At 40.3% G+C, this 16,356-nt stretch overlaps 1 protein-coding gene across 1 annotated transcript; it reads left to right on the forward strand.

The window, feature by feature from the left end:
• Positions 1 to 964: 964 nt before the first annotated feature.
• On the forward strand, positions 965 to 16,356 carry ADSL (adenylosuccinate lyase). Its single transcript, XM_080971400.1, has 13 exons — positions 965 to 1,192; positions 5,564 to 5,767; positions 6,464 to 6,508; positions 7,081 to 7,160; positions 7,416 to 7,587; positions 8,078 to 8,124; positions 8,807 to 8,897; positions 9,670 to 9,739; positions 11,631 to 11,778; positions 12,654 to 12,744; positions 14,210 to 14,299; positions 15,406 to 15,582; positions 16,202 to 16,356. The coding sequence occupies exons 1-13, from the start codon at positions 1,049 to 1,051 to the stop codon at positions 16,286 to 16,288; spliced, it is 1,446 nt and encodes a 481-aa protein (XP_080827526.1). The 5' UTR covers positions 965 to 1,048; the 3' UTR covers positions 16,289 to 16,356.

Genomic DNA, 16,356 nt, shown 5'->3' on the forward strand with positions numbered 1-16,356 from the left:
ATAACTCATGGCAGTGAACTCCACAAGTTTATTTTGCTATGTGAAGTACTTCCTTTGGCCTTCTGTGAATTTAATGCAAATCTGTTCCTGCAGAGGAATGTCCAAGTTCTACTGTAATGACATTTCTGTTATCAGTCTGTCCACACTACATATGTTAATAAACATATGCAAAGGCAGCTCATACAGATACTACTAAAAATCTAATCTCTTGGGCCTTTGCTTACATGGAAGATTCTCTTATCTCTTGCTGATTTTAGCTACCCCCTTATAAATTATTATTTATTTGCAAATGTAACAAGGAAAGGGGAAAAAAGATAAAAGGAAACAAGGTAAATTAAAGTTGAAGAAAGAAGAGGGAAAAATAGTATACAAATAATACTAATATCAACGGTAGATCACCATTGGTACACAAATCTTAAACATGCAAGTTAATACAGAAGTGCTCCAGATATCCACACAACGTTGGGGCAGTGAGATCTTAAGACCATTTTGTAATAGACCCATCTCTAATTCTTCCAACTCCACTATAAACTGGGGCAAGCAATATTCAAAGCAGGGCCACACCATACTTTACATTTTCAAAAAATAATAATATGGAAATACCAGGCGTTCCCCACTAGTTTATATAAAGGAATCGATGCATTCATTATTCCTAACCACCCCTAACACGGAATATGCCCCCCCTAACCCCACTGCAACAATGGAAGCTATTTTCAGTAAGAATTTTGCCAAGACCCCTCAAAACTTCTTCGGGAGTTGAAGCCAATAGGGACAATAGTATATGTGGAGAGTTAACTCTGAGGGTAGCGAGGGCTGCAGTGCAGCCTCCCAAGCAGCAGGGGCCGCTGCGACCCCGACCCAGTCCAGTCACGGGCGAACCGGAAGGGGGCCGGGGACGCCGGAGGTGAGGTTGACTTGGGGGCGGGCCTAAGGGCGGGACCTCTCCGCTCCCTTTATTACGGCCCTGGGGCAACTGCCTCCCTTTCGCCTGCGGGTTGCAGCTGCTTCTCTCGAGGGTGTCGCTTCCCTGCGCGGGACCTTCTTCACGATGGCCGAGGAGGATCCTTTCTGCCGCTACCGCTCCCCTCTAGTCTCGCGCTACGCCAGTCCCGACATGGCTTTTAACTTCAGCGAGAGGAAGAAGTTCAGCACCTGGCGGCGCCTCTGGCTTTACTTGGCCAAGGCTGAGAAGGTGGGCGCGCGCGGGTTCGTGGCTGTGCCAGACAAGCTCATTAAGTGGAGATGCCCCTGTCAATGCAATGGGGGTTGTGGCATTTGCAGTTTTACTGACTCTGCCACACACACACAGAGCTAACAGACCTCCTTCTGCGCAACAGGTTAAGGGGCAACATGCCTGTTCTGTTTGACGCCACTGTTTGCATACCTACATGGCCTTTATACTTCTCTCTGTGTGTGCACATCTGCCCAGTTTTGTTAATAATGCACTAGAACTGGAGAGTCATCCACTGAAGCCGAATGGTAGGCAGCCAAAATTTATCCCCACCCCCTGCCCCTACTCAGTACAGTGGTACCTTGGGTTACAGACGTTTCAGGTTACAGACTCCGCTAACCCAGAAATAGTACCTCGGGTTAAGAACTTTGCTTCAGGATAAGAACAGAAATTGTGCTCTGGCGGTGTGGCGGCAGTGGGAGGCCCCATTAGCTAAAGTGGTACCTCAGGTTAAGAAAAGTCCTCCAGAACGAATTAAGTTCTTAACCCGAGGTAACCACTGTACTTAGTTAAACTAGGGAATTTGCTGCCACAAGAAGGTAGTGATGGCTGCCACTTTAGGCGGCTTTAAAAGGGGGTTTTACCCATTGTTGAGTTTTACCCATTTACCCAGACATGGCTGTCTGTGTATTCAGGTGATATTGGATGTATTGTGGCCTGAAGGATCCGATCGGATATAGCACAGCTTCAAATATTGATCCCCAGGAAACGAGAGCAAATGTGTTGTTATGCTCGCATCTTGTTTGTAGGCATCCCAAAGACATCGGGTTGGCTTCTCCAAATTGTCGTGTTTTGTTAATAACGCTTTATATATGTTTTTGATACGGTTGCACAGTTGTAAGGCTATATTGTGCTTAGCAGCAACGGTTGCTCAGAAACAAAATAAAAGGAGCATCACCACTTAGAGAGAACTGTGATCAAGCAGTATACAAGTTGCAGAAGTCGTTGCACTCGACTTCTAAATTTAAATGTTTTTTTTTTACTTTTGTGCAACACTGTAATGTGTGGTACTTATGTCTAGTAAATGTGCTGTGGTTCTTCATTTCTCATCAGATTCTAGGATCCTATTCACCTGGAAAAGGTATTTGGCTGAGAATTCCAATGTAACTTTTTCATAGGCGTCTGCTCATATTGCAAGTGTCCATTGTTGCATCAGGATCCTTATGGAGAGTTACATTTTTGCTATTCTCATCTGATTACAACAATGTGACAATGGACATTTGCTAAAATGGTTTCTAGAAACGTACTCAGAAGCATACTGTCTCTGATCATGGAGGCAGAACATATTCATTGAGGCTAGCAGCTATTGATAGCCTTTACCTCTATGAATTCGTCTAATCCTCTTTTTAAAGCCACCCAAAGACTCTTCTATTCTGATTACCATACTCGAGGTCACTGCAGAGGTGGTATGTTGTAAGTGTGTGCATTTCAATGCAATTTATTAGTCACCAAGGGGATGGAAGCAATATTCCGAACATGTTGGTTGCACAAACCTCTGTACGTCACTCTAAACCATACAGAAGATACAAGGTTGTTTGCTTAGCCGTAGGTAACATTTCATATGCCCCATCAGCCCAGAGGGGATTGACCCTGACTATCAAGCAATAGCACTTTATCTAATGTGTATTATACCTCACAAAGTGATTTTGTCAATCAAGAATAAACAAAGTGGATTTGAGCTTCTGATCCAAATGTTAAACCATTACAACTCTTAGTGGGATTCACTTACCCTCAAAAAATCTTTAAATGGTACCATGTGGTCCTTAAAGTATCCTGGATCCAAGTTTTTCGGAACTTTCTAGGTCTTCTTTTAAATTTTTATTTATTTCTGACAACCCAAAAGTATTAGTAGCAGGGTGCTACATTGTACCATAAAGAAACAAAGAAAGAAAAAGAAATTGTAACACACCAGTATACACTGAGGCATCCAGGGTTCACAGGCTAGCATGGGTGGTGACTATTGCATGTACGTTCAAAGCATAAGAAATAAAATCCTGCCAAATGATGTAGAAGTGTTCTGGGTTCTCCCATTACTCTGGAGACACACAATAACCAAAAGTCCATAAGTTCTTATACCACAAAGACCAATGTAGATTTTTTCCTAAGCTTTCCATAGCTAGATTATTAAAATCCTAGCAGCAGCGAGGATCCATGTCAAAAATTATTTAGTGTGACAAGCTTTCCTATTATCAGTCCGCAAATTCAGTAGTGACAGTTCTGGATAAGCCTGTGCAGATGATTTAATTATTTTAAGTATTTCTTTATAAACTTGGGATCCGAATTATGAGAGCAGAGGGCATTCCCACCAAAGATAGAAAAATATTCCCCAGAGCCCACAGGCCTGCCAGCAATCCTGTATAGATTGTGGTATAATATGAGACATCTGCACAGGTGTACTATCCCATCTGTTCACAACTTTGAGCATTCCTTCACAAATAATGGAACAGATTTGTGAGGCTTAGCTGACCACAGTGATTTCCATTCAAATTCCTCTTTTTGAACATTTAGATCTTTCTCCTAGTAAAGTATAAAGCGAACCAAGGGACAAGTGGTGTGCTCTGAAAGCTCTGCATAAATAATAGAGACCAGTTCTTTATCTCTGATAATAGCGACCAGGACTTGTGTTGATATATAATCAGCACAATAACTTTGAACCTGGCCCTGGAACATGTGGGAAGACAGTGCAGATGTTTTAACAAAGGTTGTCATTTGCTGAAGTACAAGATATCATAGTAGCTATGAAGTTATGCCCTATAAAGTTTTAGAGCGTGGGATTTACAACTTAACAAAGGGCTCATCTATGCTTCTCTCCACTTTTCTATTTTTTATTTTTTTAAAAATATTTATTAATTTTGTATACCACCCTTCATCTGTAGATCTCAGGATGGTTCACAACATAATTATAATATAAAAGACACAAAATACTTAGTAAAAATAAGAACAAAAACAAACCCAATATTCCCCCTTGCACAAAAAGGGCATTGGATTTCAAGGCAAAGTTCTCTTTCCAAGCGCTCCTCCCCCCATGCCACTTTCTCTGAAAACCAAATATTTATTGCTACATAAGAGCAAATGGGTGAGGGTCTCTAGATCCTTCATCTTATGATTATTTTATTATATAGCAGTGTACATATTGCTTTACCAAGTCACATAAGCAAAAGATAGTTCTCCTATCTAAACAGAACCATGTTTTCGGAAAGCATGGCAGATGTTGTTGTAACATATCTTGTGCTTTAATGTGAGTTGGGGAGCCTGTTATTTTTATCCGTATGTTCACATTCCTGAGGAGTTACAACTCTGGCCTTGATCTTCAGCTGGAAACGGAGAGACAGACACACAGCACCTGTTCGTTTCAACAGGGTTCTGTCAGATTGCTACTAACAATCCCCAATAGATCTCCCTTTGGTCCGACATGGGATATGATTAGATTTCTAGTTGCAGGGGATTCAGTGTAGTGAAGAGTGCGTAACATTTATATGTTGTTTGCCCTTAATTTTATATAAGCAACATCCCTGCTTGTTTTTTAATTTAAATTGCATTCAGTGGGAACAGCAGCAGAAGGTAAACGAGGCACCTAAGATTCTGGAGGTGGGTTAGGATAATAGATGTGATGTTACATATAAATCATGGAAAGGCAAAGCACAACTTTATTTTTCCTCTGAAAAATTGAAAAAGGTGTAAAAAGACGGTTATGGAGACTAGTCAATTACAGTAAATTCTGGGTAGTGTTTTCAGAAAGCCTAGCAGAGTCAAGTACAATGGCTTCCTTTAGAACTCTGAAAAAATCCTTTGTACTGTAGATAGAGCATTGTAGTGCCTTTTCGTACAACTGGGTTGACATTCAAGTTTGAGGCAACTCCAAACATTTTAGTCTGCTGTCTCTCCCCGTTTTTAAAGCTATTTGGGACACTTACTGTCAGAGACAAAACTGAAGTAACTGCTTAAATATAGAAGGTAGAAAATGAAATAAACTCTATAGTAAATCAGCCAAATTCAAAAAGAGAAATTACACAGTTCTTTTACGTTTTTATTTAAATCAAATTGTTGTGATCTATAAGAATAGCATTTTTTTCTAATATTAATTGCAATGAAGTGTTCCTTTAAAATTAACTCATTCAGAACAGTAATAAACTTGGGACTTTGGATTTTAACCTCAGTAGTTAAAAGCTAATCTTGCATAAACTGGGCTTTGTGTCACCCATCCCTGATTCTGAAAGTTGCATAAGAATAAGATCCCAGTCGATTGTGTAAATTCAGTGATCTTACTAGTGGGGGTGTCCTTGAATAGGGGGGTGATGTGTTAGTTAACTTCAGGGTTTTTTCCCCTTGCAGTCACTGGGTCTACCCATCACAGATGAGCAAATACAGGAAATGGAAGCAAAACTGGACAGCATAGATTTCAAGATGGCAGCTGAGGAGGAGAAGCGGTTACGTCATGATGTAATGGCCCATGTGCATACATTTGCCCACTGTTGTCCAAAGGCTGCAGGAATAATTCACCTTGGAGCAACTTCCTGCTACGTGGGAGATAATACGGTAAAACAATGTTATGAAATTGTTCTCCATAAGCTGGGCTGAATCACTGTACAGTGGTACCTCGAGTTACAAACGCCTCAGGTTACAAACGCTTCAGGTTAAAAACTCTGCTAACCTGGAAGAGTTACCTTGAGTTGAGAACTTTGTTCCAGGATGAGAACGGAAATCGTGTGCCAGCAGCAGCAAGAGGCCCCATTAGTGAAAGCACACCTCTAGATAAGAACAGTTTCAGGTTAAGAACGGACCTCTGGAACCAATTAAGTTCGTAACTAGAGGTACCACTGTAATGGTTTTTTTCTATCCCTGCTTTACTATCTGAAATACCAAGCTTGTAAAGTATCAGCAATATTTTTTCTTTATTAAAAAGACGAAGATAAGTATTGTATAGCTAAAAATTCAAAACCCAGTAAAGTTCTGAGTGAGATAACTCCCCCCCTCTCGTCTCTTCATTTTCACCCTTTTTGGTGGCACAGAAGTAATGCTGATCCCTTTGAGGCACAAGTGAATTTGAGAGTGACCAAAGTAAATGCTTGTGCACAGTAGACTACTTGATTCCTTGATACACAAAGAGAATGTTAGTTATACCCATTTGTCTTTATGGAAATTGCAAATTACCCTGAAAGGAGAGTGTAGATAAGCATGTGGCTATTGAATAAAATTGTGACTGACTGACTGTTTTATTCCTTTTTCTGTTAGGACTTGATAGTTCTCCGGGATGGATTCAACCTGCTTCTTCCCAAGGTGAGACACACAGTTTTTAAGAGGTGGGTGCTATTGATTCCAAGTGGCTGTTTGCCAGAGTTAACTAGAAGCAATTAGGAGTTTGCAAGACACTGAGAAAAAGGTAGTTATTTTACAAGGCACCTGATCAATGTTGGATTCCAGTTGTGTTCATACAGAGTTAATAATATAACATGAATTGCTTTTATGTACTGTATATGCTGTTGTTTTAAACTTTTATATATATATATTTAATTGTTTTCATGTATTCAGTTGTTTTAACTGTTTTATATCTGTTCTGTTATAAATCCCTCATTCTGCAAGGGTCAGACCTAAATGAAATAACTAATAGTAATAGTAGCAGTAGTGGTGGTAATATAGAGGCATCATATTAAGTTATATATTTTTCTCTCTAAACATTTTACAATTCTTCTTGGAGAATGATTCAGACTTGACTGTCAGATTCTCTCTCTCTATGGAATGAAGAACCCTGTATTCTTCCCTACCCTTCTTGAAAGCAGAATTGGATAAAAATGTAAATAATTATTTTGTGACTTCCCTTGTGTTTTCCTTCTTTCATTCAATCTTGCTAGCTTGCCAGGGTGATCAGCCGTCTTGCAGACTTTGCTGAGAAGTATGCTGACTTGCCCACCTTGGGCTTCACTCACTACCAGTAAGTAATTCATACAAATACTCATTTAATTCTGTGGATGCTGCTCCCATTTCTACCCCGTTTCTTTTATTCACCCTCAGATCAGCGGCCTTTAATTGCTACTGTGCAAGATTAAACTCCAGAAAACTAAATGAATCACGGCTATAAGATTCTGAAAGAAACTGTGATAGAAATGCTTTCAAAGCATCAAGTGTGAATACTGTATGAATGAAGCTGTACAGGCTTATTCTTGAGTCATATTCTGTGTTCTTTTAGGCCTGCCCAGCTGACTACTGTGGGTAAACGCTGTTGTCTGTGGATCCAAGATCTCTGCATGGACCTCCACAATCTTGAGCGGGCACGAGATGAGTTGAGATTTCGTGGTGTGAAAGGCACCACTGGTACACAGGCCAGCTTCTTGCAGCTCTTTGAAGGAGATCATGATAAAGTACGTATCCCCAGCAAGTGTCAGTTTTGAATTGCAATTAGTTTGGGAACACTTGACTGTTGTATTATGTAGTGCTAAACACAGGCTGCCATTCAACATAAACATCCTGAGCAGTAGTGGAAGAAACTATTGAAACAGCATCTAAAAACAACAAAATCCCACAGCAAAAACAGTAAAAAAAATAGTTCTAAATCAGCAATCGGAATATCCATAAGGTGCACCTTATGCCCCAATCAAGAAACGAGCAAAGTTGCTTCCTGGGACATTTCACTCTAGGGCTTTTGCCAGTATGAAATTTGCATGAGACCTACAGATGAATTTTGATTTCTGTGGGAAGCAGACAGCAGATTGAGCATAGGGCAATATAGTGATTGCATCAGCAAAACACCTATAGTGCTCAGAATGTGGGAATGATTGTGCCTCTTGCACCATCATTCCCACTTCAGCCACTGCATTCTGAGTGAGGTTCCTGTCATATTTTTCCCCTGAGGTGGAGGAGCTGGACAGGCTGGTGACTGCAATGGCGGGATTTAAGCGGTATGTAAAAAAACAAAAAACCCTCTCCTTCCTTGCCTTTACTGCTTTAAGAACACAGAAATCTGCCTTTATACTGAGTCAGACCATTGGTGTTGTCTTACACTTAGTACTGTCATATCTGGACTAACTGACTGGCAGCATGGTTTTCCAGAGCTTCCAGCCTTACTTGGAGATATCATTGATTGAAGCTGTGATCTTATATGTGCAAAGCCTGCCATTAAACTGTGGCCCTTCCGCATTCTTAAGATGAGCACCTCTGGACCTATGTATAAATTTGGATTCTGCTCTGCAATTAACATTCCCGCTGTTGCTGCTAACTGCTAGGACCTATTAGGGAAAAGGTTTCGCTTACATAATCTACTCCATGATGTAGGTTTGTAATGGAACTTCCTCCCATCTTAGTCCTTTGCAGTCTTGCTCTTCTCCATGTGAATGCATGTTTCCCCTTTTTTTTTTTGCGCTACCCTACCGCATGTTAAGCTGAATTGTACAGTCACACAAAGAATTTCTCTAGATTGTTTCAAACGAGTACTGTACCTTCACTGGATCAGGAAGCAAATATAAAATGAGGGACAGTTGATGTTGATGTTGTGTGATATTCATTCCTTGTTGCATGCTCTCTCAATCTCATTTATAGGCTCTGTTAAACTTCATGATGCTTTATCTTTGTGTTTGGTTTCAGCGCTTATATCGTCACAGGGCAGACATACAGTCGCAAAGTGGATATTGAAGTTCTTTCTGTTCTGGCCAGTCTAGGGGCATCTGTACATAAGGTAAGAACTACTTCAAATTCTATATTCAAAGGCACCACTGAGAATTGGGGCTCAATTGGATGCCTTCTTGAATTGCACAGCCACATAAATTATTTATTTAGAGGTTTCAAGCTTTTAGAAACTGTGGTCACATTCTGATGTTTGGCTTTTCTCCTGTGTTTAACACAGATTTCTGTAGTATACCAGATATCTAGGAGATATCCTAGATCTATTGTATTATAGATGGCTGAAAAAGTGAAAGCGAGCCAGTCCACCATTCCTGCTGCTGCGCCTGCACTGCCTTGCCTCTCCCTGCCAGTAAGCAGAAGCAATGCACAGTGTTCGGAAGTTGGGAGAGTGACTCAGGGGGGCAGACATCTGGGGGAAAAGACTTTGGCAATCCCACCCACCAGTGAACCCAATGTGTTTTCACTACATGTGATTTTGGCTTTATGTGCTATCCCCAGAATGTAACCCCAGCATAAGTTGAGTGTCACGTGTATAATAGGCTTGAATTCAGATCTGTATGTTTTGGGCTGGGGAATATGTTTATATTCAGAATTTCTCCTATTTCCTTTAAAATAAGATGATGAATTTTTTATACTATTTCTTTGTATCATAGACTCAGGGCTAATTATGAAATCTTGCATGCAGTAAGTCTGTGTCTGCATCTGAAATGAATTAATCTCTTTTTCTCCCCAGTGGTTAGTAAAATGAACCAGCTCCAAGATTTCTGATGGATATTAATACTGCCCAGAAAGTGTCTGAACTAATTAGAGTTGTTTTTCTCCAGATATGTACTGATATTCGCCTTCTGGCCAACCTCAAAGAATTAGAGGAACCTTTTGAGAAAGACCAAATTGGTAAGCAATGGCTGTAGAAACAGAATTTTGTTGTTCTTAAATTAACTTGTATTGATCGCCCTTTTGAAGTTGAATGATTGAAATTAGAATAAAAATGTAATATGTGTAAACATGTCTCAGAGCGGATCAGCTGGTACATTTACATCCCATTTTTATTTAAAAGACAGTAAAGGAGTACGTGCATGCATACAGTTACCAGCAAATTAAATTTCTGAAGCTACTGCTTTGCTAACTATCCAACAAGTTGCTGTAAGGAGTCTGAAACTGTGACTTCTCTGAGAAAGTGAGATAATGGGCTGCTTTAGATATAATTCCAAACCATGCCCTAATGCTATGAAACTGAACAGTCAAGGAACCTTGGCCTCACACACTACTGTCTGTCTTTGCATGCAGTGATTCCTCATTGCCTGTTCTGAGGCAAAGTGGAAATGTATATTTTACACTTGTGTTGCAAACAAAGAATTAAAACCATAGTTTGATCCTGGTTTCCAGTCATGGTTTGCAGGCAAAGTACAAGCCACAGTTTGTCTCAAGACTTGCTCTCTGGAGGACCCCAGACTGAAATACTAAGGTCTTTTCAATCCCTTACTGACTTTTCTTTTGTTTTCAATACAGCTTTTTAAAAAAAATTGATTAACTTGTGTAATATATGGTATAACTGATATAATTTTTCCCACTGGTTACTTTCAGTCTCCATCATGATTCTATCTAGTTTGACTGTGCTTTATTATTTAATTTTTGCCTTGTACTTGGTACTATTTTGTATCACTTTAATAAAAATCCCAATAAAAATGATTGCAACCTCCTCCCAGAAACTACTACTATTATTTTATTGAATTTATATACTGTCCTATACCTGGAGGTCTCAGGGTGGAAACTATGGTTTATTCAAACCAAAATCAGTGTCAACAAGTCAGATTCAAACGATAGTTTCAGATCCCAATTTGCTAGTTAACCTTGGGTAGAACAAACCACAGGTCCCCAAGTTTGAATATAATGTGAAACTCTGGTTTGTTTTAAAGCGAGAGCATGAGTTTTCACTCTTTTCCCTTCTGTGCAAGAGGGGGTAATGTGCAGGCCAAAAGCTCACTGCAACCTGTTCCCAGTCTACACTGGAGTAGGGAACCTCTGGGCCCCATTATGTTGGTGGACTTCCATCTCCCACCACCCTTGGCCATGCTTAGGTTGATGGGAGTTGCCCAAAACATCTGGAGGGCCATAGGCTCCCCATGCCTAGCCTTAAGGATAGTAATTTTGGTACAAAAACAGCTGCTAAATTTAACTAAGAGAGCTTTAGAAGTAGCCTAGCTATGTTGTGCTCTGTCCAACTCACCCCGTGGGCCACTAACAGGTGGGAGGCCACCCCTTTTGTCATCTGATGTCACCATGAAGTTGGCCAACCTATTTTCATTTGTGCCCCAACTTGAACACCTGAATCTATACATTTTTGTGTGCAAGCTCTGCTATCTGTTAAAAATTATTGTATACAGTGGTACCTCGGGTTACAAACTTACTTCATTCTGGAGGTCCATTCTTAACCCGAAATCGTTCTTAACCTGAGGCGTGCTTTTGCTAATGGGGCCTCCCGCTGCTGCTGCACCACCAGCACTCGATTTCCGTTCTCATCCTGGGGCAAAGTTCGCAACCTGAGGCACTACTTCCGGGTTAGTGTAACCCGAGGTGTTTGTAACCCAAAGCGTTTGTAACCCGAGGTACCACTGTATTGTTGAGGATTGTGTTTGCTGATAACCGGAGCAACTTTTGTAGACGGTGAGAGAACTTTAGAAAGGCACACTGTGTTTAACATTCTTGTTTTTCATTCTTTCTCCTCCTCATTTGCACACTCTTCCTTCTCCTGTTGCCCATTCCCCTCCCCCCTCCCATTGTACAGGTTCAAGCGCTATGGCTTATAAACGGAATCCCATGCGTTCAGAGCGATGTTGCAGTTTAGCTCGTCATCTTATGATTCTGATCCAGGACCCCCTTCAGACAGCATCTGTGCAGTGGTTTGAGCGCACTTTAGATGATAGTGCAAACAGGTACATTCCTGATTCTTGTCGCTAGGTCATGAAGCAGAGAGATTATTTCTTTGTTTTCAAAATCCATTTACAAACTAACAGATCTTTCTATGATATTGTGAACTGCACCCAAAATATTAAACATACTTACTTGGAAGTGAACCTCTGTGGTTTCAGTGGAACCTTTTTTAACAAGTATAAAATGTACAAGGCCACTACTGAAGGGTGTAATTTCTGAAAGCTAAGCTGGAGGTGCAGAGGATTCTTGCTCATTTTGCCCCCATTGGATTCATGTGTGACTCAGAACTTGGATTTGTGGATTATGACACATAATCAATGAACAAATCCATGCCTGCTTCTGTACTGTACTTAGGAGTTTTGACGTTTCTTTAAAACTTGACCAGCTTCTTAGAGCAGCCAAAATCTCCTCCAAGGCTACACAGTAAAGAATGTGTTTTAAAATGCTCCCAGAAAGGAACTGTATATCACAACATGCAGAATTGTACAAAGAAAAAGATGGCTGTTCCCATGCAACGCAGGAAGTGTTCGGTTCCCCAAGTAGCTGTAAAATGTTGACAAAAGGGGCAGCTCTTGGACCATCTCATAAGCAGTTCTTTCAGTAAAACGGGGCAGATTTTTAAAATTAAAAATATCTATCCATAAACTGGATGCCATGGAGTTAGTTTTGTGAATACACGAAACTGACACAGTACAGAATTGGGATGATCCATCCACCCCAACAAAATGTTCCTTAAAACACTGCCTAGTGTGGAAAATAGGAAGAGTAAGCAAATTAATGAGGAAAGAAAAAACAGTACGGAAATGTTTAAAAAGTCCTTTCTGTGGGAATGCTGCAACTTCTCCCTCCCTCCAATTCTGGTACTCTTTTTCCACAGGCGTGTGTGTTTACCTGAAGCCTTCCTCACTGCTGACATAATACTTAGCACCCTGCAAAATATCTCTGAGGGTCTTGTGGTATATCCCAAGGTAAGAAGACTCAGAGGAAGTGTGAGCGGTCTCTTTCTCCTGTATTGGCAGTTTTCAAACTGTTTTCTGGGGAAAGCCTGGGGTCCCTTGGAAGCTTTTCAGGGTGTTGTCACCTGAAACACAGCTTGCTTCCTGTTATCAGTCTTCCCTTCATAGCCACTGTGAGTTGAATATGTATTTTTAATGCACACTCAGTTAACACAGGGGTGACAGCAAGGACCAACAACCCTAGCCACAACTCCACGTAACTAAGCATGGACACACACACACACACACACACACACACACACAGCAGGGGCTTCCTTCGCAGACATGAGATGAGTACTTTAAGGACAGAAAATTTCAAAAACTCTGCCATAAATCAGCACCCACTTCCAGCCCTGGACATGTATAAGGAAGGAAATAGCTCAGCTGGTAGAGCATGAGACTAATCTTGGGGTCGTGGGTTCGAGCCCCACGTTGGGCAAAAGTTTCCTGCATTGCAGGGGGTTGGACTAGATGGCCCTTGTGTTCCCTTCCAGTTCTACAGTTCTATGATTCTAAGCTTTTAAAAACGATCTGATTCATGTCAACTGTTAAATTCCATTTAGCTACATAGTGGAGGTTTTACAGATGGGTAGGTCACCGTCACTACGAAGCAGATACCCAGTGCAGGTCCAATCTAATGAATGCTGGGCACAGTTAAGTATGGGAACCTCTATCCAAGGGATTAAGATAGCAGTTTCAGGAGTCTGCAGCAGGTTTCAACTGTGCACAGTTCCAATGGACTAGCTTTTATAAGAAGAACCCATCCCCTGAATAGTTTTTACTTCTCTTGTAATATTGAAGAAAAAAATTATTTAACACATAACTGTTTAAATTAATAAATGCATGTGTGGCATTTTAAAAAGTAAGAGCAGGCATACAACTCCCTGAAGTATGGTGGTGAGACAAAACTGACAACTTGAAGCATTTTTTAAATTCATTCATCACTATATTATTTTTACTCTGAACAAGAGTGGTAGCTGGCTTGCTCCACAGGAGTGGGGAGAAGTTGTTTTGACTTCCTGTTTTAACATTAAATCTGTGTGCATCTGTAAGGAGACAGTATTTTTTTTCTTCAGTTTTAATTAGGAATGAGCTATTAATATTCATGAGGTATAGCAGAGTTTGGAATGATATAAAATTTGAGGCTAATGAAGGACCTGCCATCTAGCAGTAGAAACTGCTTTCTAAATGATGAATCTATTTGTCCTTGTATCCCAGTCTTATCTATTCTGACTGGCAACAAACAGTTCTTCAGGGACTTGGGCAGAGGTCCTTCTAACGTTCTACTAATCTGGGGCCTTCTCTATTCAAAGCATGTACTTTTATTGCCGAGCTGTTATCTCTCCCCTGAATAAATAAAATAATGAAGAGTAACATAGAAACTGGATTTTCCAGTCCATTTTGTAAATACTGTACTTATATTTGATGTTTGATTTAGGTTATTGCGAGACGTATTCAGCAAGAGTTGCCTTTCATGTGTACAGAAAATATTATCATGGCTATGGTGAAAGCTGGGGGCAATCGCCAGGTATGTACCTAACTGTAGGCTCTCATTTACAGGCCCTTAAGGGGACTTTTCATGCCAGGAAGTAGAGGGGTTGGAAGAAAGTTGTGACACCAGTATCTTGAACTCTTTGCTGTTTCACAATCTAGCCCTGTTGTTATGCACATCCTCTTTCTCTCATCATGTTGCATATTTCGAAATTTTACAAGTTCAGCTACCAGGGAAGGCATTAGTTTTGTTTTATCACCAGTTTTAGTGTCACTATATTAGTATTTAGAAAGCAGAGATGGAACATTGCAATGTGCCTATCTTTTTCAAATTAATTATTATAATACTGAATGAGGATGCTTTTGGAAATAACTTATAAAATTCAGCACTGACTAAGGTTGTTTAAACTGTGGTTCAGCACTAACTCGTTCACTTCTTTACCCAAGATCCCTGCTGCCTCTAGATTTGTTTTCTTAGTATCGTATGAATGTTAGCGATTAGACAAATTGTCACCCTACACATTTTTTTAAAGAGAAGTCTGAAATAATTTTTGTTTGTTGCATTGTTTGCTGCTACTTTTATCTTATTTCTGTACTTGTTATGCTCCCTTGATGCATCTAGAACTGAGAAGTTATTGAGACAATATTCTGCAGTGATCGGCTACACAAAATACTGAAAGTTTCAGAACAGGATGGAATTTTGCTATTTCTTATTGCAGTTTGTGTGTAATTAAAAAGAGAACTATTATGAATGGACTGAATGATAAAAAGACCCACTGAAGAGAGAATTCAGGCATTGCAACAGTTCTGTCACACACAGTTCAAATGTTGTTCATTTCCAGGTAGCCTAGCTCAGCCTCTTTTTGATGAGTTCCTGCACTCCATCTTAGGACCAAGACCAATTCAGATTTACTATGGCTTAAATACTAAGCCACTTCCCCCACTACGCTCTTTTCCCTCTTCCTCCCTGACTATATTCTGACATTTTGGTTGGCCTAATAGATACAGCCCTACAATGGATTTTGGATTTTTTTATCGTGAGCCACAACTACATTAGCTTTTTGTAAATCCTGTATATTATACTTAGGATGTTTACCGTGTTTGCTGATGGTTTGTAATGCGATGTTGACTTCTTTTTCATAGGATTGTCATGAGAAGATAAGGGTTCTGTCCCAGCAGGCAGCTGCTGTTGTGAAGCAAGAAGGGGGTGATAATGACCTCATTGAACGTATTCGTGCAGATCCTTATTTCAGCCCTATTCATGGAGAACTGGAATCTCTTTTGGAACCCAAATCCTTTACTGGACGTGCTTCCCAGCAGGTAAGAACAGGAAAGTTCTTATGAGGTTGCCGTGGACTCTAGTCCACCTAAAGCTTTATGTTCTCTACTTGTGACTGTTTCTTTCTTTGTCTTCCTTTGTAACCTTTCTCACTCCATTTGAAAAAATTCATCTATTACTCCTTGTTTTTGTTTCTTCTGCCATAAGCTCCCCTGCGAATGAACCAGTTTCCCCCTCCTTATTCTATTTAGACGTTTCCTTCATCCATTGCTACCCAACCTTCCTCTAACTACATACTCCTGACTTTTTATTTAATTGCCTGCCCCACCCTGTCTTACTGATTCAGTGCAGATTGTAGTCCAGTAGGCTGTATCAGCCAGTTCTTCATTTACCAGTTAAGCAAAGCTAGGCTTTAACAGGAACGGTTTGAGAAAGATTCTTGGCATATCTCCCATATCTGGAAGAATTCACTTTCTGTACTTCTAACATTTCCTTTTTGTTGTTAATGGTGTGCTTTGGGTGGGGACAAATCTAGTCTTTGCCTTATCCGGTTACAGGGAAGTGTGCAGAATAGAGTAATTGGTTAATATGCTAAGGCTAAACGAGTATTTGGTCCAAATTATTCTTTTAATGCCTTTTTCCTCCCTTCTTCCATAACAGGTAGCAAGATTCCTAAAAGAAGAGGTCCACCCTGTGCTTACCCCTTATAAGAGCAAGATGGATGTGACAATGGAGTTGTCTCTTTGAATTAGTATTCAATTATTATTTCATCAGGGTATTTGTGGGGAAGATAATAAAATATATTTCAAAACAGA

This window comes from Podarcis pityusensis (genome assembly GCF_964106645.2).
Source record: "Podarcis pityusensis genome assembly, chromosome: 10".
Classification (NCBI taxonomy): Eukaryota; Metazoa; Chordata; class Lepidosauria; order Squamata; family Lacertidae; genus Podarcis; species Podarcis pityusensis.